Here is a 25,833-nt window from a genome sequence, read left to right as displayed (position 1 = left end):
TGCGTGATGCAAAAACGGTGATTGAAAGTCAAATCATTTTAATAACAAAAAGTTTCACTAAAAATGCACAGGCAACAAAATGAGGTGATTCAGATGCTACTCCGTCTACTAGGAAAATAGTGGTTAGTAAAACTATCGTTAAACTTGCTCAACTTCGGTTTCTGCTGGAGCTGATGGTTCTTCTCCATCGACGGCGGTTTCAACCTTGTCAGCGATGTTTTCTGCCTTGTCGGCGATCTTGTCTACTTGAGTGACAGCCTTATCGGCTTGCGCGAGTGTTTTGTTTGCTTCTGTCAAATTGTTGTTGACAGCCTTTTCAAAAGTTTTAAAAGTGGCTTTACTACAAAATAGGGGAAAAATCTTTCAAAGAGAAACAGACGATTTTCAGTGCGTATTTACTGCAACAATTAAAAAAATTAAAGAAGAAGCGAAAGTTTTAAACTTTTCCTTGAGATCCTTCGAGCATCCGGCACCCATTTTGCTGTTTTTTGAGTTCTTGTCTCTAACTGGAATTTGAAGCTAATGAAAGCACCTTCCTGCTGCCGGCTTGCGAGAGTGCTGAAATTCTATCTGATAGCCCAACAATCGCGGCCATTGTCCTCATTGATGATATTGGCATGGCAGCCATTGAAAAGGCTTAAACATTTCAATCAAAGAGCTCTTCAGCGGCTCCTAATGAAAGCGCCTGTTTCCATGGTGCTAAGCACCAGGAGGAAAGCACCTTGCTTTAAACCAAACCAATGTAAACAGCAGACCCCTCTATAATACCAGTTAAGCTCACAGTGTCTCAGAATAGCCACTCATCATTTTTTCTTGGGAACACTTGTCGGAAACGAGATCAATAGTCTTCTATGTATTCAAATAGCCGCTTCTGTGGTGGTCTTCCGGGCAAATATCAAAAAGTTTGCGCGACTTATTTTGTGGTTTTAGCTCACGCTTACTGTATTGATGAAAATTTTGGTCATCTTATGAAAAGAATCAATTCTAGTGAACTGATCTTGTGAGCTCCTGGTATTATAAGCTTAAATTTAGTAACAGAACGTCCTCATTTGAGATATCATAACGGTAATAAATAATAATCCGCATCTTAGAAGTAACGTTCAATTGCTTTGTGTCAGAAAGAACAAAACAACTTGAGAGCTATGACAGAAAATGTTTCTTTTGATACACATTCTAACCGCGATCTGAATGATACTAACTCAGGTATTCTTTTGTACTTTTTCTTTATTATTTTCCACAAAATCACATTTCCATTACATCGTAAATCGTTAGTTTCTGAACACCAGATGAATAAACCAATAACCATTTGTTCCATCGATATTACGAGCAGTAAGTCCAAAGATGCTGTTAAAATTGAACCAAGAATTGCCCAAAAAGAACCAAATACTGATGACCCCATCACTCGATGCTGGGCCACCAAAACATGCTGTTTATGTCATTTCATCAAAGATTTCACAAAGTTCATTTTTGGATTTTTGTTTGGCTTACTCTTTGCTCTCATCTGTGCACCATTTTTCTTTTGTAAACGAATTTTTGGCGGGTCTGCTTGAATTCTTTTTGGTATTTCAAAAATCATGGCTGATTAAACTTTAAAATTGTCTATCAACCTTATGTCCTAAATGTACATTCTTTACGTCACACGCTGTGCCTCCGCTCTTATTGTTTTAGGAACGATTTCCGAGAAAAGTAAAATTATTCATCCCCGCATAAACATCGACCATAAACTTTGCCCCGTGGCACCACCAGCGGCGTAATCACGGAGAGGATCGATGTTCGCTTCGAAAGTTCTAGTACGCTCGAACTTCATCCCTTTCGTATTTTTTTCATTCGAGAAATGAAGCTGCTGGGGGTTCTAGCGCTGGCGCATTCCGCCAATGCGCAGAAAAAGTTAAGGGTTCATAAGCAGAAATTATAAAGTAAATAAGATTGAAAAGTGAAGGAAAAATTTGAACTTTTGAAAGATGGAAATGAAGCTGCATCACTCAGTTGACGAGGCAAACTTTTCTTTTGGCCAAACTGGGACCGAACTTGGTCAGGGCGTGCTCATGGTCAATGTCAACAACGGTGGCTGGGGAACGGTCTGCTCAATTGGGTTCAATCAAGCAGCCGCTGATCTCGTCTGTTCAAAGATAGGATTCAAGCGCGCCATAAGATACGGTCCGAATTTGCTTGATGGTAGCTTGACCGAATTAGAAGACAAGAAAATTATTGTTCAGGAAAGGTTCGATGGAAAAATCGTTAGAAAATTTTACATAGGTATCCAACCTTTTCAAAGGATGTCACGTGCTATGGTGGAGAACAATCACTCATGGACTGCGGGGCGGTTTCTGCAACTGATGAATGTGACCACAACAAGGGTTTGTTTGCTAACTTTATGCATACAGTAACATCGTTTGCAGATATTTCTATCCAGTGCACAAACGAAGAAGCAACCGGCGAGTGCATCTCCTATCAGAAAGTCATCGAAAACCAAGGCGCAGTGTTTCCAGGCCAGTACAAACCCGTCTGCAACTTGGACGGCACTTTTTACAAAAAACAATGTGACCAAGAAAACAGAAACTGTTGGTGCTCTACACCAGACGGAGACGAAATCAGAGGGACGAAAGTTAGTTTCAATTATGTTGAAGATATGGATCTAATGGAGTGCGAGCCGGATGAAAATGGAAGTTTCAAATCTGACACTAGCGAAGGTATATAATCAATCGAAATTGATAGAAATATTTTTTCAAGGTGTTATTCGTTTGAGAAACTCAAACAAAAAATCAAGGAAGGGACTCGTCAGCATTTTTCATCGAGGAGAATGGGGCTTCATCTGCAGAGATCAAATGGATGCAAACCTTGCTGGGGTGATTTGCCGCCAACTTGGGTTCGATCGAGCCGGTCCCTCTGCTGCTCTCCGCCAAGCGCCACAGATGAAAGTTTTTCTTCCAAAATACGAGCCGTCAATGATGGCGACGCCGATTCTCTGCAACGGGGATGAGGAAAAGATTTCGTATTGCTCTCAGTCAACTTGGGCTCTTCCTTCCAACATTCCATGCGAAAAGGACGCTGCTGTTATGATTCAGTGCGACAATATTTCTGAAGCGGAGAAGAAAATGGCTGAGCAGCGAAAACGCTTTGCCAGGACTGATGAATTGAGACGAACGCTAAATGATTATATGAGAAAATTTAAAGAAGCTGAAAATACCGTCTATCCTCCATCATTTTACCCAACCCTGATATCATGGAATGAGGAAGCTCAAACTGCCCTTGAAGAATTCAAGCAACTCGATTCAGGCACATCTTATGGCATTTTTGCTAACTATTTCAACGTCATCGTGAAAAACTACATGAGCAATATCAAACTCCCAGAAACTCCTGAATTATCCGCAGATCCCTTACAGCCCGCTCTAACAGATGTGCCAATGTGCTATCCTGGAACAAAATGGTCATCTTGCAATGGTCACTGTCAAAAACAATGCCGTCAGCCACTCTACAACCCAAGATTTTGCACCAGAAGATGCGTCCCCGGATGCGTTTGTGAAGATCCAAACGAATGGTTGAGGCCTGACGGAAGCTGCTCAAAGACATGCGAGTATTTCAATCCTCAAATTGAACAAGCAAATCTGAATATTCTCAAGAACCAAGAAATCATCGACAATATTGTGTCGAATACACGAGAGTCTTCCGGAATCAGCGGCGGAATAACGTGCCCGGACGGAATGATCTTCAGCCAATGCAAGGCTCATTGCCAAGTCAAGTGCGGCGAAGAAGACGAAGAAAAGCTCTGTGATGAGAGCAAATGCATGCCAGGATGTGTTTGTCCAGAAGGCGAATTTATGTGGGCCAACGGAAAAGCCTGCTCTTCAATCTGCTTAAAACCTACCCAAGCACCAGAGAAGCCCAAAACATGCATGGATATTATGCCAGATTGTACTAAATTTGCTGAAAAATGCGACGACCTCATTTCCGGACCAACTTTGCAGACTGCATGTGCTTTTACATGCAAAAACAAGGATGCATGTGGAGACTTTTTTGAACCAAAGAAGCCAGCTCCAACTCTAGCTCCAGTTGCCATAGAGCCAAAATCGACATGTAAAGACTTGTACCCAACTCAGTGCCAACTAGAAGTGTTCAAAAAGAGATGTGATCCAGTAAAATACTCGACATTTGCTCTCGGATTCTGTCGAAAATCTTGCGGAAATTGCGACAAGCCTGAATACAAGCCATTGAAAAGAAATGGTTCCCCTAAAACTGAAATTACTTCTGATGTTGTCTCTGAACCAGCTTGTGTTGATACGATGAAACCCGCGTACATGTGTGAGAATCTAAGAGACAATTGTATGACAGTCAAGACAATGCAAACTGCTTGTAAAAAGACATGTGGACTGTGCGATCAAACTGCTCAAACTAAATTGAGTTCGTCGATAACCGCCCAAATTGTTGCCAACCAAGTCCAAACAAGTTTAAGTCCAACTGCCCAGACAGTTATGACTACGCAAGCGGCAATGATCTTTCAACCGCCAACCAACAATCAACCCGTTTTCAGTTCACCTGATCAGCAGCAACCTCCTACAATCTACAAGCCACCAATGAACAATCAGCCATCTTTTTCAATGAACCAGCCTCAAACCAGTCAATCCGGAATAACTGCCTCAGTTGTTACCAACTACCAAGCCCCTCAAATGAATTCATATCAGCCCCCTCAACCCCAAGTCACTCAAGCTCCGGATCCTTGCGTGGATGTTGTCGTCAACTGTGCAGATCTGATCAAAGGTGGAACAGTTAATTTTTGCATGTATCCGACTCTCCAGCAAAATTGCAAAAAATCATGTGGAATTTGTCAGCCAGCCCCAGTGACTACTCCTCCACCAACAACAACGACCGTGACAACGACCAAAACACTTCCAGTAGTCCTTCCAACGAAGCCGTCCCTCAACTGCATCGATTCCCGTCTTGGCGGGCAAACAACAACTGCGATCTATTTGAGCTGCAATCCGGATGGCACTTACGCACCGAAGCAGTGCAATCCAGTTCAAAAAAGTTGCTGGTGCGTTTTCCCAGATGGATTAGAAGTTGTTCGAACTCGCTCTCAATTCGATCTACGAAATGCTTACAAAATGGACCAAATGGAATGTACGAAAAATATCCTCGGATTGTACGAGTCGAATTTCAACGGACGCGACTTTTTCGAACCAGAGGGAGAGGTACTGTCAGCGTGCCAGAGCGAGTACAAAAGAAACATTCTCCTTCCGCGAGGAACCGCGAGATTGCCAAGTTGCGAGGACAACGGTGACTACAGCGAAATTCAATGCTCGCAGGATGTTGCTTCTACTGTTTCAGAGTGTTGGTGCTCTGACAAGGACGGCCTGGAGAAAGACAATACCCGAAAAATGCTGCAGGGGAATCCAGAACTCGCAAGAACAGAAATGGACTGTCGCGAAAAAATAATCATCCCAGGCCCTTGCGCGGAACGAATTGATGAAATCCGCCAAAAAACGTCTCTCACTCCATACGGTCAATTCTACAATTACAGAGGCCAAGCATCTGCTCCAATGCTACCGAAATGCAACGAAAGAGGATTTTATTTGGCGAGACAATGCGACGCTAATAATTGCTGGTGCGTGACGCCCATCGGAGATGAACTTCCAGGAATGGTTCTGAGATAGTCTTCCATGATTTCATTTTTAAAATCGTCGTTTTCTTGAAAAAATCTCAAACACAAAAAAAGGAACGCGAGTTCGAACTCGAGGACTGTTCGCCCGAGCTCCTCCGAATTGCGAGGCTCTTCTGAACGGCCCATGTATCGAAGCTCAAATGAGCACTGGCGAAACAAAGAGCTGTGACCGAGCTGGATTCTACAACGAGGTGCAATGTCCTGTTTCTGGCCACGCGTGCATATGCGTTGACAAAAATACCGGAGAGCCGAACGGAAGAAGAGTTTACAGAGGCTATTTCGGCGCGAGGTAATTAATGATTTTTGATTTGTAAATAGTTGATTACAATTTCTTTCAGCTATGTTTGTGTTGCTCAACAAATGAATTCCGTTGTAAACATGTTTGGCCGATGATTTGCCTTATCCCTGCCTCTGAAAAACAATGAAGCATCTACAAGTTTATCTCGTCTATCTCACTAGAATCAAATTACAATCATTTATGAAATAAATTGAAACCACCAGTCTAAAATGTTTTTGATCATTAGCTTTCAATTGAGCTTGAACAACCGAAAGTACTCCCGAGAAATGGCTCATAATTGTGTAAAAGAAAAGAAAACACTGTGTTAGCCTTTCTAAACTCTGATGGAGCACGACTAGTTTACAAGCTGATTTTGGAGTAGTCGCGCGTGTCAACTTTTCCAATCACATTTTTTTTATCATGACAAGGATTTGGTTTATTTTATTTCGCGAGCTTAACATTAAACTTTTCTCCTTCTCCTGTACTCGTAAATTTATTCAATTTAGGGAGGGATCATAAATATTCGACTCTGACTAAAGAATGAGACAAAAATTCTTTTAATGGAACGGGTTTATTTTTGACTATGTACAAATATATTATTTTTTTCAGAGCATAATTTATAATGGGCAGAATGGTGTTTTTTCACAATGAAAGGATTGAATAAGGTTTTTCCTGTGTTAGTTTTTGAAATTGGATGAAGCTCTTCTTTAGACGGCAACACCAGTAGGGACATTCGTCATTTCACAAAGAACTCGGTCGAGTTCTTGGACGATCTCGTGGAAGTGAGGTCGGTTGGAAGGACTTTGGCTCCAACAAGCGACCATCAAGTTGAAAATCGGCTCAGGGCAGCCAGTTGGACGAGGGAGTCGCTGACCACGAGCGAGTTCTGGCACGATATCAGCATCTTCAAAAGCAGCGTATGGGCGCTCACCATTGGAGAAGACTTCCCACATGAGAATTCCGAACGCCCAGACGTCAGAGTGGAAGGAAATGTTTGAAACTCGATTGTTGGCGATGCATTCTGGTGCGGCGTATCGCATTGCATCAGGAGAATTGTCTCCGAAGCCGGAAACCTTAGAAGTGCCATCAGCAGCGACCATGATGTTGCTCGCTTGGATTGCGCCGTGGATGTAGGATTTCTGGTGGTGGAGGTAGCTCAATCCTTCAGCAACATCAAGGAGCATTCGAGTAGAGAGCTTCGAGTCTGGTCGGGCTGTTCGGACGAAATCAGAAAGAGCGCCCTTTTGGCAGAACTCGGTGATCAGGTAGTAGGGAGAGTACTTGTCATTGATAGACTCGTAGCGAAGGACATTTGGATGGTCGAATTGGCCAAGAGCTTCGCCTTCGCGGCGGAGTGATTCGACGTTGACGGGACTGGCTTTGATGGCGACATCGCGACCGTTGAGTTTTCCGTAGGAGTAAGTAAACTCGCCGTCGTGGCCGATGTCGGCTTCTACAATTACTCGAGAAGGGTCGGAACCAGAGGAATTAAAAGAAGAGTAAGTGGCGGTCTCAGTTCTTGAGTCGACGTAGGAGAACTCGGGTGCATTGATTTTGCAGGGAATGAGATCAACAGTGGCATCCATTGTTCCAGCGGGGCCAGAAGTTTGTCCTCCCCAGAAAGAACCACGAGACTCTTTTGACCATCTTCGAGAATTTCTTCGGACTATGAAGATAACAATTGCAGCCATGGCAGTGACAACTCCAAGGCCAGCAAAGACAATGACAATCAGCCAGCTAACAGGCTCTTCTTCTTCAGTAACTGTCAGTTGAACAGCTTCATTTGATCGAGTAGTTCTGAATATCTCTTCTGTAGACCAGGGGCCGTATTCTCCATCGACAATTGCACGAACCTAAAAATAGAGAATTAGGGAAATTTTTAGATATTTGGAATGAGAGCCTTAATTTTTAATCGTTAAAACTTCTAACAAAATAGTTGGGTAGGCTAAGCGCACGCTCGACAAGGGTAATGTTGTTCTTACCTGAACAGTGTACTCGGTATTCGGGAGCAAGCCAATGAGCTTGTAATCCGCGCTGCGCATGGTGTCCATGTTCCAGCGGGCGGAGTTGGCACGATGTCGGATTTCGAAAACTTGGTCCACAGCACCGGTCGGTCGAGACCAGCTTAGTCGCGCAGATGTTTCATCCTTTTCAGTGACGATGACGGAGCCGACGATCTTGTTGTAATAAGAGAAATCGCTGGAATCAGAGTTTAGGAACTGGCTCGACTGAGTTCGGAATCGGACTTCTCCAAAGTTCGGCGCCTGTTGAGCCACGTCAGAAACTCCGTTCAAAGCGTGAACCTAAAAGAAATTCATAATTAATTGCTCTATTACGATAAAAGCTTGGGAAAGTAGGGGCAGGTGAATGGCGAAAGTAAAGTTAATTGCAAAGCTCTTTGTAATCTCATGACCTGAGAGGTTTTACAATGTTGCAGAAGTAAATAGTTGGTCACTTCCGGTGTTTACAATCTTATCCGTTTGGAAGGCTTCCGCTCTTTCCGTCAGATTTTCAAAAATAGGTACGTACATAAAACTTCCTTTCTAAAAATAGGCAAGTCAGAAAATTATCCTCTTTTTAACCCTTTTCAAGGGAAAAGTCAGCGCTCAGTAGTTCTGAAGTACATGAGAAATATAAATCTTTCCTTGGAAAAATACTTCTTTCGGAACATATAAGCTAATAGAACGAGGTTAAAAAACTAGTCTGGAAAGAAAGTACTTTCTGAGAACGCAACGCACTTTATGCAACGGACAAAGTGTGGAATAACGTCTTGCGGTATCGCATCCGAGCAAAAAAAAAAGGAAAGTTTAAAACGAAAACGTAGTGAAACCGCGTTTGACCGGAAGCATTTGCGGATCTATAATCAGGATTACGGAGCGGTAAGCCTCCAGAAATAGAGGCTGAAAAAGTAAGTTAGCCGCGCCTCAATTTTAAATTACGATGGCGCGTTTTTAGAAAGTGTCTAAATATTACATTCGCACACATCACGGGAACTGGGAGGGGTTGAAAAATAGAGAATTGGTGTTTTCTATTTACCTTGACGCGGTAGGAAGTATTTGCCGTTAATTGACGGATTTTCACGAAGTTCTGGACCGCATTAGGGCGAATCTCCTCTGAAGGCATCTGGACGGTGTTTCCACAGGGTCGGCAGCTTCTCCATCCCTCTTCGCACTGCTGGCACTCGAGTCTGAAAGAACAACGTGTTAATAACTGGCACTGGAGCATGACGGAAAAGATAGCCTGTCCATCATTTATTACGCCGTCCAGAGAATCGAGTTTCCAAAAGACGCAGCGCAAGAAGCGAGTGCATAACTAGATCTCCATTTTTCAAGGCGCCTTCTAAGTGACAAAAGACGGTCACGTGGCGTCATGCCAAAAAATTCTTTATTTTCAAAAGAATCAAGAGAGGATCAAAATGCATCAATCTGAAAGAAAGATCAATTTTCGCTGCGCGCTAGAAAAAAAATGACAAAAATGACTTGGCCGATGACCAGAAATTGACCAAGGCGCGACTCCAGCTTGTCCTTCTTGCTGGTACAAGACCAAGACTTGACCACACGAGAGTGCTTTTCCCGACGAGGTCAGATTCCCAGGCCGTCTCATCCTCTCTTTCCCGCAAATCTGATTTAGAAGGCGTCATCCCGCGATTTTGGCAAAGCCAGAAATTCATTATCCTCCGTAAGCTCTTTTCTCATTTCGCGGAATCAACACAAACGAAGGTAGAGAATAGCTAATGAGTGGTGTAGAATTAGTTTTGGGAAAAACGAAAAAGTACATTGTTCCTGCTGAATCGTAAATATGCTTCGCCGAAAATCGTAAATGCGTGTGAAGCCGAATACATTCCCGATTATAAATATAGCAAAAGACAGTTATTATCTGAATTCTAGCGCGGGTGTTCTTGAACCCGTTCCAAAAACAAACTTATTGAAAAAATGATCGGAAAGTGATAATCAGAAGGACGCGTAGCATTCCTTCTTTATTAAAGAAATTCCTGGAGCTGGAAATTTTATATTAACTCCTCGATTTTCATCTGTTTCAAGCGAATTGAGCCTATTTCCAATTTTGGAAGCTGTTGGTATATCGTGCTTGTTGGTATAGATATGCGTTGGTTGAGAAAAAGTACATGATAAAGTACGGATTTCGCCGCTTTTCTAAATCATACTCTTATGGATATCAGCTTGTACTTTTGGCATATTGGCGCGTTGCAGGTTGCGTTATGGTTAGAAAACCTGCTAGTGGTGATGATAACTGGAGCGATAGGGCCGCAAAACACGCAGCTCAAAACGACCAATGCTCGCAGATTGCAAATCGTTCACCGCGTTTTTTTTTCATTAAATTGGCCGAAAGAAAGTGCTCTCTATAGGTAAAATTCGCGACTACTCTGAGTTGACAATCGAATTCAAAAATATGCATGTTGGGCTTTCAACTATTTTTCGATTTGGACATTTCTAATCAAAGACGGAGTCGACAAAAATACTCTGCGACGGACATGCTATTGAACATTTTTCCGAAATAGCCGTCTGAGGCACCTTGGCGACCGCAATTAGCTCAGCGAGTATGTGGGCTGGCATCCAGAGCTCTGATCTCAACCACGTGGTGCTGGTTCGGTAGGGAAAGTGTTAAGGTGGTTACCTGAACATGAGATCGGATCGACCACCATCTGTTGTTGGCGAGGACCAGCGGATGTCAACTACATCGTCGATAATCGTGTATTCTAGCGCCAGAGGCTCGGATGGAATTCCTAGAAGAATACATCAAATCTGGGGTAATCAATGTTTTTTTCTTACCGTAGCAAGGAGCAGTCTCGTGATCATGCTCTCCTCTGTAGAATCCATCGAGACAAGTACACTGGGTCGCTCCAAGTCCAAAAGACGCCGAATTTGCTGGGCAGACGAGGCACTTTTCGTTGCCTTGTTTTGGCTTGTACTGGTCCTCTCCGCAAGCTGAATATTTACGTTAGACGTTGTCAGGGGGTTAAGTTTCTTAGTGAAGAGAGGAAGTGCTACTGGGCGAGTGTTTGTTCCGAAAGTTCCAAACTTTGCCGCTGCCGCTTTTAAATATTTCTCATTTTTACATAGTAGCGGCACGGGTTCATGGAACGACTGGCCATTACTTATTTCCATCGACGGTAGATTAAAAGTCGGGTTACTAGAAAATCGCGCAAAAGGATAATATTATGATCCAGGATTTTGAGCCACTAACCCTGCGATCTCCTTCCCAACTGTGCCATATTTTCATTTGCTCCCCGCAAGCTCGGTCAGCAGTGACGAGGTGGCGGGCGGATTTGACAAAATAGGGAATCTATTCGGGATTTTGATCCGGACGAGATTACTCCCACTGCCCATTATTTCAACCAACTGCTGATGACGCCAGAGGATTGAACAACAAAAAAGACTGATAAGATAAAAATCTCGCTTCCCTTCCTGGCGCCACCTCCACCCAGAACAACCGTAATCAGAATATTGCTGAAAAAATTTATATTACATATTTAGGAAGGCATTTCAACTACAATCCCAAGACTTTCTGGACTTTGTTTTGGCACTCTAGGCACATTTTGACGTAACCTTTAATTCCGCCCTGGGAAAGTTGATTAGAAACGGCGCATTCGGCCAAATTCACCAGCTTGACACCGTGGATAAGAACGGGTTAAGACTTATTTTTGTGCGACGTGGTGCATTTCCAAGCTCCGTAACAAAAATATTACGTTCTAAATAAGTTCCGGCAACGTTTGGCCTCAATTTACGGCCATTTACGAGCGCAGGAACCGGCTGGTCCTTATCGGCTTGTTTGCTTAACTCGCTGGCGCACGAGTGTCTGTTTTCGCACCCGAGTGGTTACTCGACTGCTAGAGTAATACGCGGTCTGGGTAAATTTTGACTTCTCGACAGCTAAGCTTTTAGAAAAATACATTACAAAAGGGTCTCAAGTGAAGAGGCGAAAGTGAAAGCTCCTGCCGAGTGAGCTGATAAGGCCCCTACGTCGGTGGATTATCCGACGGACAGTTAGCTGCGAGTTTGTTTTAGCAATTCAATACATTTTTGATAAGCAGAATAAATCCGCAAATCTCGACGTAACGTTATAATTTGTTGTTCTATCACTTTTTCGAATCCCCGGCCGAGTTAATATTTCACAATTAATCTATTACAATTGCCACTAGAAAATCTAATCTTCAAAGAACGAGAAATCAAAAAGATGGCGGGCTAACCGCGTTGGGTCGGTAAATGACCACACAAAAAATTGGAGATCAGTTTTGCGCTATCGCTCTTCGATGGTGGAGGTGCCCATTCACTTCTCGGAATGAGTTGACCACTTGATAGCCGTGCTCAAGGAGTACCATTGACTGATAAGCCCGAGCAGAGTCCGTTGGCGCCGGCGCCGTAGCGATTTCTCGATGGAACGGGAGGAGAAAAGAAAGGGCGGAAATGACTTCAGTCAGGTTTAGTTCATTTAGGCATTCCAGCATAGGCACTTCCCCGCACTGTTATATAATGAGGTCGCGCCATGAGTCGTCATGATTAGCCCGAGCCGGAAGCCCAGGTCACTAAGCGGAGGATAGGTGCTTCAGGAATTGTTTTTAATTGCGAGGGTATAACATGGGTGATTTGCATTTTTGCGACATCAAGATAATCCTCCACCGTGGGGTACTCTTGTGTGGGAAAGTTTTTGCAAATATGAAAAACGTGGATTGAAATTACCGGGATGAAAAAACAGAATCGTAATCTTTCGCAAAGAAAAAATAATGAAAAATGTGACTCAAAAATCTACACACGTGATCTGAGGAGCAAGAAAACATGAAATCAAGACCGCGTGTTTTACATACAATCGGAATCGCGAGATATACCAACATTGAATATCTATTTTTGCTGTGCCTAATTTTGAAAGCTGCCCGTTATAGCATTTTACAAGATGTAAAACAAGAGAAACTGCGCGAATTTTGGAGAGACGATCTCAGGTGTTGTTTGTGGTCTATTTCTTATGGATTAATCCATAAGGAGGATTGAGAAATATTTTGCTGATAAGGGAAAAATAAAACGTGGGCAAGTTTACTTTTATCAAAAATTTTGCCATCTCTAATGTGTTATTTTTGGTGGAGCAGAGTTAGTATCACCCCTTGAACCCAGCGCTGTTTATGCAGCTTTACTTGGCGGTTACTCTTTCTCGCAGCGGGAAAGCAGCGATAGGTGATAAGAGCGCAAGCTTCTAACAGTAAACGCCAACTCCACGCCAAGAAATAGCGATTTTAATTGCCCTTTTTGGCGACACCACCAAATTGCGCGCTGCCAGCCGCACACGGCTGCAGTCTCGCCCGGGTTAGATAACGAAATCGAAGCTGGAAAAGGTACAATTAACCTCGCCCGCTTAGGGAATAAGTAAATCATCATCGCGGTTGTGGGCGAATTTTGAGACTTTTCCAGCGATTTTCTAAAAGATTTCTTCCCGGATGCATTTTAGAAACGCGGTTTTATCAGAGTGCACCCTCCAAGATCATGCAAATGGAAGAGTGTTTGCGTTGCTTTGGAATTCTTCTTGGGAGACTCCCAAAAACGGCGATCAAGACCTGAGAGCTGAAGAGGCGAGACCGCAAGACGGGAAGCATAACAAGGGTGCTATGGGGTCCTTGCATAATTAAGTACTCATTTTCAGAGAATCATGATTTCGGCGAATCAACTTCAAAAGTTCGCGCCAGAAAAGAAATCGTATGTTTCTTGGCTCGCGGAATATTTTTTCCAGAGCATCTAATTTTCCAATTTTCCCGGTCGGAGAAAATTACTGTTGACATTGGCATCGGGATCACTACTCTAGTTGAAGAAGCGCGAATTCTATCTTTCCATCGGGTAATGGCGAAAATTCTTGGGCCGTGGCGGGATAACGTGATTACCCATACGCGAATAATTCGCGGGTTTTGCTACAAAGTCCCTGCTTGAAGAGTCTGTGGTCTCGCGGGGGAGCATTCCTGTCAAAATACTTATTCAGCTTCAATTTGATTTATGTAAGAAATTTTCAAAAAAGGCTCGGCCGGACATTTACATTTACATAAGAAGTCTGAGCAAGCTAAGTGCTATCATTATGCCGTCACCGTCGGTCTAATGCGTTTTCTTTTCGTATCTACAATCGCAATTACGACCCTCGCAAGCACGTTGTCCCTCACACTGATAATTGTTTCCTCCCTTTCCTCTCGCTGCTGATGTTACATGATTCTACTGCTTCTCGGAAGGATATTCTAACATTCGCTAATCACGGGGTATTTAGCTCTGCCTCTCACCTTACTATTCCCAATTGGCAAGGGCTCAAAACTGATCACCCGCCGTGTATAAGCGCGGATCTGCATACTGATAACCCGCCACATGGTGAATAACCGGTTCTCATACACATTCCCTGGCAATCAATCATTGATTTAGATAACCCTAATTGTAAGTAGCAGCTTCCTTTTCTCCCACATTACATAAGAATAAGCCTCCTAAGATTGCCTAGTACTTACGGATACAGGCGTAGTTGCCTCGGTTGGGCTCATAACCGGCTTGACAAACGCATCTTGATCGCTGGCTGATCCACTCTCCGTCGCTGAGGCAGGTCATAGTCGGTTCTAAAATTACAATTTTAGAAAAAAATGAAAACAACAATACATCCCCCTGTTTTTCATGAATAATGATAACGCCAAATGTTATGGTCTAGTCATGTAATAACACAAGCTCGCTGAATTTTATTGAATTCGCTAAAATTCAGCACCCGACTTTTGATGACTAGTGAAGTTAAAAAGAGGGGCTCGATAAGTGGAGCGGTGGTGCTCAGAGCACTGATCAGATGAGAGGAGCTATTTGACAGAAGTCGCCGGCGATAGTGTCACACCGAGAGAGCGAATTCAAACAATGATGACGTCGCTAGAATTTCGTGAAAGTTCTCGGTACTAGAGCCAGCGGATGGCATCTTAGAAGGTGCGCAAGGGCAGCTCTTATCACTACGCAGCGGCGGTGTTAAATAAACGCATAATTTGCAAATGAGGATCTTGCATGAATCCTAATTCAAACTTACCATTGCCATCAGCACTGATAGCATGAGCGACACAAGAGCCAGACACGGTCAGATCTCGGCGTTCAGGAGCAGGCTGGTTTTCAAAACTGCCAGGTCGTTTTCCACCCGTTTGCAGAAGTTGTAGTAGATCTTTGTGTAGAAAATCACTCCGCAGGCGCCATGATCCTGAAAAAATATAATGGAGCGTTTGGAAGATATTTTAATAGCTGAGATGCTGATTTGATTTTTAGTTCGCTGCGGCTTTGGTGGAAAAACCTGCCTGTGCCGAGGTGCAAATTTAGAAAAATCGGATTAAAATTTGCAATTTTCAATTCAGAATTTTCAACTGCGATTCAGGTAGTTGAGCTTGTTTTTCAAGGGAAATTATGCGCCAGGAAAAGTGGATTTTCTTCACCTGGGGGAGCGAGAATCTGAGTACTTTTTTCTTAATAAAAAAGCGCCAACAAGTGACATAAAAAATGCAACTCTAGAAAGATAGGAAAAGGACTCAGCTGCGAACTCAAAAGCTCTGCTATTGAGTGAGCGGATGGGAGCCTCGTGGCGGCTGTTTTCAAAGGACTTATCCAGCTCCAAAATGAAAATGTTTTTGCACCACATGATTAGGGAAACTCGACGAAAAATGAGCTTTTTTTTGGGCTTAGTAGGGAGGGAGTATAATACATGTTTAGAAAGCCCAGGAGTTGGGGATCATTTTGACTATTGACAGTAAGGGGTTTGACTCATGCCCCGGGGCACTTTTGGCCTTCCAAAGAGGCAAAAATCTGGTACTCTCGGGAAAACGGACCGTAGCTTCAAGTATCCCGGGTCTGTGGATAAGAAACCTATACCAGGTTGTAGAAGAGGCTCTGACGGTCCAGAATATGTGTATAAAACCATCGTTAGGCCCACTCTTGAGGGCGCTAGAGGCTCTAGAACTTTAGGAAGTTGGCAGAAAATCGGCACTCTTGGTCCGAAAAAGTACGAAACTGTTATTCTATTCGCCTGGAATACGTTTAAGGACGTTTTTTATCCATAAAAATATGTAAGAAGAGTATTTCTGGGTCATATGAGATATTCCGGGGTGAGTTACTACGAAAATCTCTTTTTGTAAAATATGACCCCAAGTGACCTTCAATGACCCCAAAATACTTTTCCGACATATTATTTTAGGTTTAAAACATTCTTAAATATATTTTACTCGAATAAAATAACAGTTTCGTACTTTTTGGGACCAAGAGTGGCGATTTTAGGCCAACTTCCTCAAGTTCTAGGGCCTCTAGCGCCCTCTAGAGTGGGCCTAACGATGGTTTTCTACACATATTCTGAACCGTCAGAGTCTCTTCTACAATCTGGTATAGGTTTCATATCCACAGACCCGGGATACTAGAAGCTACGGTCCCTTTTCCCGAGAGTACCAGATTTTGCCTCTTTGGAAGGCCAAAGTGCCCCGGGGCATGAGTCAAACCCTTACTGTCAATAGTCAAAATGATCCCCAGCTCCTGGGCTTTCTAAACATGCATTATACTCCTCCCTACTAAGCCCAAAATAGCTCATTTTTCGTCGAGTTTCCCTACACATGATGGATTTCGGCGCCAGCTTAGCCCTTATCAAAAGAAGAGTCCCGATCGGGGCGCCGCAAATAGCTAGTCCCCTTCCACCACAATCTCCCCTATCAAAATATGGAGCTGCTATATCTAAGAAAAACAGCGGAAGAATGTGATTTTTAGACTCGATCCGCACGTGAGGCACTTATTGGCGAAAAGTGGAATCGGGAACGTTGAAAAACTAGTAGCTTGGATTAATTAGCCTCTCAAACATCATGTTACAACTTTTGACATGAAAAAACGGAGTGTACTTTCAGCGGAAGGGCAGCTTTATCGCCATCTGCAGTAGTAGTAGGAATTAAAGTATTAAATATCCTTGATATAAGATTCTTTTTCTTACCTTGTATGCCAAGTAAAAGTCTCCATTCGTCGACAATTCAATCGTTTTCGTCTGATATCCGTCCTCAAGCGTTGCAACCTGAAATTAACACGTTAGCTTTGTTAGAATTTTTAAGGGAACCCAGTTTGATGCATGGGAGGCAGGTGAAGTGCCCGCTACTGTGAAAAACGCCAAAATCGATCAAACTTCAGCTCTAAGTGCGAAAAATGTGTCCATCATTGAAGATCGCTGGGTTGAAATGTTCAAGTGGAGTGGAGCCGCTCCGATGATCAGAGAGTGTGATCAGTTCGATTTTATCCCAAATTGGTGAACTGGGAACGTGATTCAAGTGCTCTGCCGTGGAATACCGGAAGCAGAGGAGCCAATTCAGTTCGTGGTGCATTTTGAGATCGAGAAAAGCTAAGGATGTATCCGTCTCAAGCAGCTTCAAAAGTGATTCCAATTCACAATGGAAAGAAAAGTAGAAACGAAAAAGTGCTGCGTTTCTGTTCCAGAAGGAAATGGGAGACAAGTACTAATCCGCATTAGTGTCTGATACCACCCGGTTTTCCGAGCGGCGAAAAAATCCTCGAAACTCTTTCTTTCCTAATTATGATAAGAATTGCGAACTGGGGATTAGCGCGATCCCTGGGCAAATAAATCAACCTCAGTAACGATTATTTTATCGCACTCTAGATTCCTCAAACCTCCTTCCTTCGTACTCCGCTCAAGGAAAAAAGGACCCTACGTATAAACTTGCTCAAAGTGCTCAAACCTGACCGCGGAGGGTTAAATAAATACGCCCTTGTTTAGGGTTGCCCAGAGTTGCAAATTTCTGAAATTTTTTTCTGAGCTGAGCTAGCTGAGCTGAGGTCGAAATTGAGCTGAGCTGAGCTGAGCTGGCCCCCTTTAAGAACAACTGAGCTAAGCTGAGCTGAGCTGATTTTTTTCAAAAAAATTGAGCTGAGCTGAGCTGAGCTGGGGCAAATTTGAAAATTTTTGAGCTGAGCTGAGCTGAGCTGATGATTTCTCAAACTGGGCTAGCTGAGCTGAGCTGACCATTTTTTTAAGCTGAGCTGAGCTGAGCTGAGCTGAGCTAGCTGAGCTGAGCTGAGAAAGCTGATTTTTATTTACTACAAAAAATGTCAACAAAATGTGTTGAAGCGAATTTCAACCTTCTAGAGTAGATGGACAGGGGAGCCCCTGCCCTCACACACCCCTAGACCAGCATCTCACTCGCAACATCGCACTTTTTTGACATAAAAAAAATTTATTCTGTCATTTAACAATAAGAAATCCTCCAAAATACGATACAGTGGTATCACTTATGTGGGTGAGCCAATGTTTCAACCTTCTAGAGTAGACGGACAGGGAGCCCCTGCCCTCGCACACCCCTAGACCATTCTAGGGGGTCTCTCACATTTGCAATCACATATTTACCATCTGTACCTTATTATTTTTTATTAAAAGCTATTTTTATCTTATTTCTCTCTTGCTTCAAAGAAAACTCGAATTATTTCTATCTAAAACTGACCAACAGGAAAGCAGAAATAGAAAATACGTGTAAGTTTTTGAAAATAAGACCAATCAAAAGTGGTTCGATCTTGGTCAGCTCAATAGACTGAGATGAGCTGAGCTAGCTGAGCTGAGGTTAAAATTGAGCTAGCTGAGCTGAGCTGGCTCTTTTCGAAAAACTATTGAGCTGAGCTGAGCTAGTTTTCTTCAGAAAAATTGAGCTGAGCTGAGCTGAGCTGACCCTTACCTCAAAATTGCTGAGCTGAGCTGTAGCTCAGCTAGCTCAGATAGCTCAGCTCAGCTAGCTCACAAAATTCGCAACTCTGGGGTTGCCATCTTTTTTTAAGCCTTGACTTATCGTCATTCGATCGTACTTATGGTTCAGAACCTTGCGTAAGTTTCTGACATGAGCGGAAACAGCGGATGGTGAATGTTACATTCATGTCACGTGTCAATCAAAAACTCAAGAATGTAAAAGGGAAAAGATGAGCCTAATGCGGGGCTCGAACCCGCGACCGTTGGATTAAGAGTCCAACGCTCTACCGACTGAGCTAACCAGGCCCGACAGCGTTCCAGAAAAAGATGTATAAGAATGTCTAGCTTAAGAATTCTAGGAGTACGCAAAATCAAACATGAGTGTAGAAATTAGGTATTTTTGTGAAGGTAACAATGTTATGACTGCAAGGTTAGCAAGGCCGTAATCTTATGCAAATCATCTCTAAATCGCTTTCTAAAAACACGAAGCAACTACAAGGAAGATTCACCAAACGAGGCACTTGAGTAAGCGGCTTCTATCCGCCGCTGATGGGCGGGAAACGAGCCGCCTCACCGGTAATGTGTTCCGGCCCAAGTTCAAGTGGCGTTTGAAATCGGACTACCGGGTGGGAAGGAGATAGTGTCGCAAACAGCAAAGAATATCCAAGGGTGTAATTTACCGATTGCGCCGTTGAGCTGATTTTCGGCGTCTGGAATGCATCACGTTTGGCAGAAAGCTTTATGCTTTTTCGACAGTCCCGTGTCAAATAGAAGGGCTTATCACGCCGCCACGTAACCCGCTGTGTTTTCTTGCGATAATAAAAAGGAATTCCGACGCAGACTCTAGCACGGATCAGCCAAATTCTAGTGCGGCTTCCGAAATTCGTGAACATCGCCGATTTCGGGTTAAAGTGGTCACTTATGCTCAGAAAGGCGTTGAATTACAAGTGACCAGGCGACTTAAATTGCGCTTTTTACAATTATCGTTACGTTCACATAACTGTAAAGAATATTCAAAGTATGCGAGGAAATTTTGCCTATGGGTGCGGTTTCTGAGGTGTGAGAACGGCGCAAGTTCTGTGTAATAAACCAAATCTCGAGGGTGGATAAGCTCGGCGCTGGAGAATTACGTGAACGCAGTTAGTACCTAATCAGTGTAGCCGAAAAGAAATTGAGGGGCCGGGCACCGCGGAAAGCTAATCTAACCCGCATGCGTTTGAGTACGTCCACTTTTGGATCTACCCTTCTTTTATGCAGTTTTCCAGGAGCTCATTATTTTATAGGAGCACTTTCTTTAACAGGCCAAGATAATCTAATACTGGAAATAAATTATAAAAGCGGCAAGGTGAATGTACCCTGTCATACGCTGCCTAAGCTCGTTCTTTGTTATCCGATGTTACGATTACGACATGACCGCGTTTGGGCACACATCGCGTCGCTCAATTCAATGAAAAACCCAAACCGCGTTTGATCACGATCCCATTTTTGTCTTACCGAAATTTCTTTCTATTGAAAAATTTCTCCTTATTCACCAAAAAAAAATATCATAAAACCTACCAAGAAAAAGATCCTATTCAGAGCTTCCCTGGGAGCGATGGAGTGCTATTCAGAAAAGGGGATGAGAGGGAGCTTGTAAAAACTCCAGCTGGATTTTTGTATATCGTTTAGGACTCAAGCGTGTTTAAAATTCCCTGCTCGAGTGCCTTCTCCCCAGACGCTAATCAATTACAATTCCTAATGCGAAAATTAACGCGATCAGAATTAATTAGCCTCTCATCCCTTCCGGACTTCCGGTCCTGCTCCCAGCTTGATTCTGATACACAGACCTGGCACCTGGCGAAATAAGCATCCCGTCAACTTTCAAATTCCAGCGACGAAAGAGAGCAAATAAGCAGTTTTTGCCCCACCCGCTCGGCGGATTTTGAAAAGTGAGGAAACAACATAATTCGCCGATCTTCGATAATTCTAGCCATAATTCTAACCCGGAAGTTTTCAACTCCTTTCACACCCTTTTCAAGCTCTTTGAGCGAAAACCGCAAAACATGGAAATTTCTTGAAAAAAAATGGAATTTCAATCTTTCGGGTTGAATAATACACTTGTGGTTTTGGAATACTCGACTTTGATAAAAACCAATCACCCAACAGCCGCCAACACTAACTATAAACAAGAGTACAAGTTCCCCCTCTTTCTTTTTGGCCGAGTGGCCAGCCGGCCGCAAGAATTTTCCCCGCCATAGTGGCTAGGCAAGGGTTGTCTCCTAAATATTCGAAAAACGCGAAAAATATCAAACTTCCCGCAGTTCGTGTATAAAGTGAGTTTTGCAGCCGTAAGAAAAAATACTCTGCGGTTAGATTTCTTATCTATCTCTTATCAATCAATCGCAAATTCAAAAGTTTATATTCGAATATATTTCTTATCAGAAACAAAAAAACGAATTTCGACAAAAACCGGTCGGGCCGTCTAAGCAACCCGCAACACATCTTGAGGCGCATTCTTGAGAAGATTAAACGGCCGATGTAGCTAGCGCCTTATCAGGAGAAAATTCCCCGCCGGATGATAACATATTCACGTTTCCTTAGCTCACAGATTCTCCAAGACAGAACCGAACACGGGAGGAGGGAAAACCGACCACGCGGGAATTTTATCCTTCACACCAGTTTTCGAGAGCTTCTTTTTCTTATCACCAGCTCGGAGGGTGATAAAAACGCGTAAACGAGCAGCGGATATCCTGATCGATATATTTCTCCGTCACGTGGTTTAGGAACCATCGATCATGATGATGTGCTATTGAGGGATGGATTAACAACCCGATAGCGGACCATTTTTCGCCGTTTTACCTGACACTTGGGTCAGAACAAGTGATTTATTGCCCCCTCCCCATGCATCAAGATTTTGGATATTCAGCCAGCCTTGAAAACGAGGTCAAAGTCTTACCTTTCTCCAGTTTCGCGTGTTTGCCAAGAGACCAGTTTCAGCTGCGTTCTGTACCAAAATGTCGATACTCTCGCTGCAGATCTTGCAATCCCTAGAAAGGTTTATTTAATCGAATAGTAGATTTATAGTAGATAGTAGATAGTAGAATCTGTATCAAGTAGCGGCGCCACTTGATCTGTTGAAAAGGAGTCTGGGTACTTTAGGGGGCCTTCCGAGAGTGCTTGAACGCCGACTTTGACGACTCGCCGGGGATAAAAAATATATAAACCCCGGAAGACTCTTGTTGTCGTTTGATTTTCCCTGTCGGATTAATCAAGCGCTGCGCTTTTGACTTACCTAAGGGAGTACTTGATCTCGACGAACACCTTCTGAGCGCCTTCGGTTCGGATGAGCGGGGAATAAACATACGAATCGCTTGGATTTCGAATTTCGCAGATTTGCAACGCTCGGTAGTGGATTCCGTCGCCATCGTTGGTACTGGCATCTTCCCACTAAAATTGTTGGAGTAAACACGTGTGCGCGCAATAAAGAAGTTAATAGACTTGCGTGACAATTTTCTATATCCGATTTTGCAAGGGGCCGAATATTTGCGTGTAAATTTGGAAAAGAAGCTCGCGCTGGAAAAAAGATCCCTTTGGGAAACTCTCTTTTATGAAATTTAATAGCTAAGCAGCAGTAGTGGCAAGAAAAGACAAAACAAAGACGAAAAACTCTGCTCTTCTCTTGCCAGAAGATAGTGTTTGTTTTCATCTAAAAAAATCAACTTGGAAAGAAGCTGGAGGTCCGCCAAGTGCAGCGAAAAAAATTCAAATAGAGTAAATAGTTTTTAATGTGATTATGGTAAGCCTGACACGTGGTTGATTTTGGCATTTGCTTCTGTAGAAATAGTCGAATTCTTACCTCTGATTCTGGTGGAATGTGCCAGCTCTTGCCGATCGGGCCGACAAGGTCAGACGTTTCTGTTGATGTGTCGAGGATATAGCCTGAAAAGATGATTAGCAGAAGGTTTAGCTGGAGGCAAGAAATTTTGTCGGAAATCCGTTTTGTTCCAAACAAGGCCAGTTTGAAGAAGGCTAGGTACCGTTGCTTATGGAATTACCGGGAAAGGGTCAAACTATCGTGGCATGTTTCGAGTATCGAAACACGCGTTTTCAGAAGATCATTTATTATCGAATTTAATTACAACATGATGATGGAACCTCTTCATAAATTCTAACCTCGTTTTTCCGAAGAACTTGATTTTGGAAAAATAGATTCTTACGCCTCATTATTTGGCCCCAAATCGCCCATTTTTCCAGGATCAAAAAAATCGATGCAATGTAATCAGCATCAATTGTAAAATGCCTAATACACTAATTAGCTGTTTCGCGACTTGTCCATTAGAAAAAGGGATGATCTTGAGCAGCCATATGGAATGTGCCATTTTGGCGAAATTGATATTTTCCAGCTTCGAGCAACGAAAAAAAAACTAGCACTGGTCTTGATCGATTTATTTTATTTTGTTCGAAATAAAGGGCGATATTTTTGTATATGCGGCTGGGCTTTTACATGTGAGGAGCTATAGCTGGTAAGATAGCGAGTGAGTGCCGAAGGAAAAATGTCATAATCCGACCCTTTCATCCCCACTTGCTTGTTTCGGGGTCGCGCAAAGCAGCTATTATGTCTATAAAGCTCGGATTGAACTGTTAGTCCTGGAGCGTGAGATAATGCTGCAACTATTTTCCGAATTTGCAGAATTTTAGCAGAATTACGAGTGATAGATAAAAAAATCTCCTGAAAGAGGGAACTTGAGTGTTTCGAATTTGATATTTGCCCATGAAATCGCCTCTCTCTAGAAAAGGGAAAAGTTCAGTGCGAGTCTGAGCCGCGTCTGAGCCCAATTAGATCAGGGGTTGATTTCTGATCGGAAGGTAGCAAGGCGAATTTAGGTAGATAAGAAATCGGCTCACTTATCAAAGGGCGGCCCGGACATGTTCACTGCGGTGGATAATTACGAATTTTTGAAATTGATAGCGCTAGAAGATTATATCAGACTAGAACGATTTATTTTCAAGGAGAAGTTTCAGTTCGTTTTTTTTTGACAAATTCGCAAATAAAAGAACGAAAATCGAAAAACTAATCCAAAATCAAACTTCGAACTGGAACTTAGACAAGAAATCTCTGCCCAAATGTTCCCAAAACTCCCATCTGTAAATCCCCGCTAATCCGAGCTAAAATTTGCAGAAGAAACCTGCTCGGATCGATAAGGAGGTGGTGATCAAACGAAATCGGGGTGGGATTTTTCGAAAATTTTTCAACTCCTCGCGAAAATATTTGAAAATCTGGGGCGGCGCGATGAAAGAAAAGATACGCAAAGTAAATAGACCAGCTCCGAGATTTCTTTTTCTTAATTTTCTAGTGCAGCTTCTATTTATACGGAAGTCCTTAATCCTGAGGATCAAAAAGCTCTTGAAAATTATTTGTGATAAGGAATTTCTTTTCTAATCAAAAGCTGGAGCGCGCTACGGGTAGACCCTGGGAAAAGCTAATAAAGGGCCGAAAGAAAACTTGCGTGGCACGACAAGGTACGCTAGAATTTGAAATTTTTGATGGAGCTCCAAAAAAAAGAAGAGAGAGGCGGAAATCATGGCCGCGTCGTCGGATCAGCCACTACCGGGGCTACTAATTTAATTTTAATGCCGGCGCAGATCCTGGACCGCGTCCGATGTGTACCCTTCCGTTAATCACTTTTCCATTTACACAAGTGCCACTGCCGAGATAACTACCACATTCCATTCTTAGGGCTATTTTTTATGAAGAAACACATCGAAAAAGAGGTCCTATTCAAAGAAGAAATTGAGATGATCCAAGCTGCAGGAGCAGCTGGATTTGGTTCAAATTCGGAATCTGAATCGAATATCAAATCTTCTGGCCGGTGTGTTAGAATCAGAAATCATAATCTAACCAGGTCAGTGTGGGTTTATGGCACCCCGCTGCGTCCCTTCTTATTTTACCAGCGAAAAAAGTAGGGGAGGGAGGGTACCAGGGCGCGAAATTTTAATCCACTTATAAAGGGGGCGAGTTCAAAGAGGGGCTCCTGCATAAGGCATTTTTCATTTTGTATAATTTGACCTTGGCAAAAGATCTGAAAAGAGTGATGCTACGCAGCTTGCCTCGTTTCTAAAATATTATAGAAATGCCAAGAAAATTCAAGTTATATGCATGATTAAGCCCGAAAGTGGGGCTCAAACAAAACTGCCAGTTTTGTGAAGATTCATCCCTCCGGAAAAAGGGCAGCTGAAGTTCAATGAATTTTTTCTATTCCTTCGGAAGTAAACAGAAATCGCCAATTTTGAAAATAGAAAATTTCAAATTTCAAATTTGCTGAATAAATACGAACTGACTCGAACGGCTTGATCAATTGACTTGACCGATAGCGAACTATTCATACATCTCATTCAGACGTTTATTGAAAAGAATTCAAGGCCAAAAACGGATGGATAACGAAAAATAAGGAAGTTTTAATTGAAAATCTGGCCATGAAATTCAAAAGAAAACGGATTTCCAACAATTGATGAAGATTTTTGCCGTAAAAAATATTCAAAAAAAAGTTTTAAAACTTACGTTTATCAGCTGATATCAGCCCAGCGAGAAGAAGTAATCTCCTCATCTGGAGAATTTTCTTTCTTCGGTTGTTTTTTCTTTGAAAAATCTCTACGTTTTCTTCCTTGATTTTCGTTATTTAGCTCTGTTCAGTTATCCGGCGACGATCTCGGATTTTTATCTGTTTTTGAGTTGTTATAAAAAAGATGGCTGAAAAATTTTTTGTATTGCCTGAAAAGTACGGAAAACGGAGCGCGCGGAATTCGCTGCGCCGCGCTGCAACAGCGCCAACTGAGCGGCGCAAAACGGCAGGTGGAGCCGGAGTGTCGCGCCGCGCAAATGCGCGCGCTGACGATTTTGAGGAATCGACGGGATAGCGCGTGAATTCAGGGGGATTACTAATTGATAATCCCTGATAAATATGATTGAGGCTTGATGATTCGAATCAGATGGGGAGGCGCAAACTTCTGTCGGAATATTTCAAGCCAATTTAGTTGATTTCTGAAATAGGAGTTGATAAATTGAAGATAGTTTCCTCTTTTATGTTTTGCAGAAAATTCTGTATCGTTGAATTAGACAGTAATGAAAAAGGAGCTATCGTAGAATTCTCACAATCAAGGCAAATTGTATTGGTCGGAAAAAATATAAATTTTCAATTTTGACAAAAATTTCAACTTGGGG

At 42.8% G+C, this 25,833-nt stretch overlaps 3 protein-coding genes, 1 long non-coding RNA gene and 1 other non-coding gene across 6 annotated transcripts; 1 reads left to right on the top strand and 4 right to left on the bottom strand.

The window, feature by feature from the left end:
- Positions 1-21: 21 nt before the first annotated feature.
- On the bottom strand, positions 22-558 carry LOC145700068 (uncharacterized). Of its 2 annotated transcripts, none has more exons than XR_014134143.1 (3): positions 451-558; positions 154-315; positions 22-108 (listed from the first exon to the last, which is right to left on the bottom strand). It is a non-coding gene; the product is annotated as an uncharacterized LOC145700068 (long non-coding RNA). The 2 variants fall into 2 exon arrangements; XR_014134142.1 differs by having other exon boundaries at positions 22-105.
- Positions 559-2,265: 1,707 nt separating this feature from the next.
- LOC145700040 (uncharacterized) lies at positions 2,266-6,148 on the top strand. The gene is made up of 4 exons (XM_081777298.1): positions 2,266-2,357; positions 2,400-2,690; positions 2,731-5,945; positions 5,995-6,148. The coding sequence occupies exons 1-3, from the start codon at positions 2,309-2,311 to the stop codon at positions 5,646-5,648; spliced, it is 3,258 nt and encodes a 1,085-aa protein (XP_081633424.1). The 5' UTR covers positions 2,266-2,308; the 3' UTR covers positions 5,649-5,945; positions 5,995-6,148.
- A 355-nt stretch (positions 6,149-6,503) lies between these two features.
- Positions 6,504-15,099, bottom strand: LOC145700042 (ephrin type-B receptor 2-like). Its single transcript, XM_081777300.1, has 7 exons — positions 14,964-15,099; positions 14,413-14,517; positions 10,721-10,876; positions 10,566-10,674; positions 8,970-9,120; positions 7,916-8,236; positions 6,504-7,786 (listed from the first exon to the last, which is right to left on the bottom strand). Exons 2-7 carry the CDS (start codon positions 14,507-14,509, stop codon positions 6,641-6,643), a joined length of 1,980 nt encoding a protein of 659 aa, XP_081633426.1. The 5' UTR covers positions 14,510-14,517; positions 14,964-15,099; the 3' UTR covers positions 6,504-6,640.
- Positions 14,989-25,231, bottom strand: LOC145700063 (uncharacterized). Its single transcript, XM_081777327.1, has 6 exons — positions 25,174-25,231; positions 22,471-22,553; positions 21,907-22,061; positions 21,571-21,661; positions 16,887-16,964; positions 14,989-15,128 (listed from the first exon to the last, which is right to left on the bottom strand). Exons 3-6 carry the CDS (start codon positions 22,052-22,054, stop codon positions 15,107-15,109), a joined length of 339 nt encoding a protein of 112 aa, XP_081633453.1. The 5' UTR covers positions 22,055-22,061; positions 22,471-22,553; positions 25,174-25,231; the 3' UTR covers positions 14,989-15,106.
- Positions 18,869-18,941, bottom strand: TRNAK-CUU (transfer RNA lysine (anticodon CUU)). Its single transcript has one exon. It is a non-coding gene; the product is annotated as a tRNA-Lys (tRNA).
- Positions 25,232-25,833: the final 602 nt, after the last annotated feature.

This window comes from Oikopleura dioica, chromosome 2 (assembly GCF_907165135.1).
Source record: "Oikopleura dioica chromosome 2, OKI2018_I68_1.0, whole genome shotgun sequence".
Lineage (NCBI taxonomy): Eukaryota > Metazoa > Chordata > Appendicularia > Copelata > Oikopleuridae > Oikopleura > Oikopleura dioica.
Note: the sequence above shows the minus strand (reverse complement) of the source record. Positions and strands in the feature narration are given on the sequence as shown.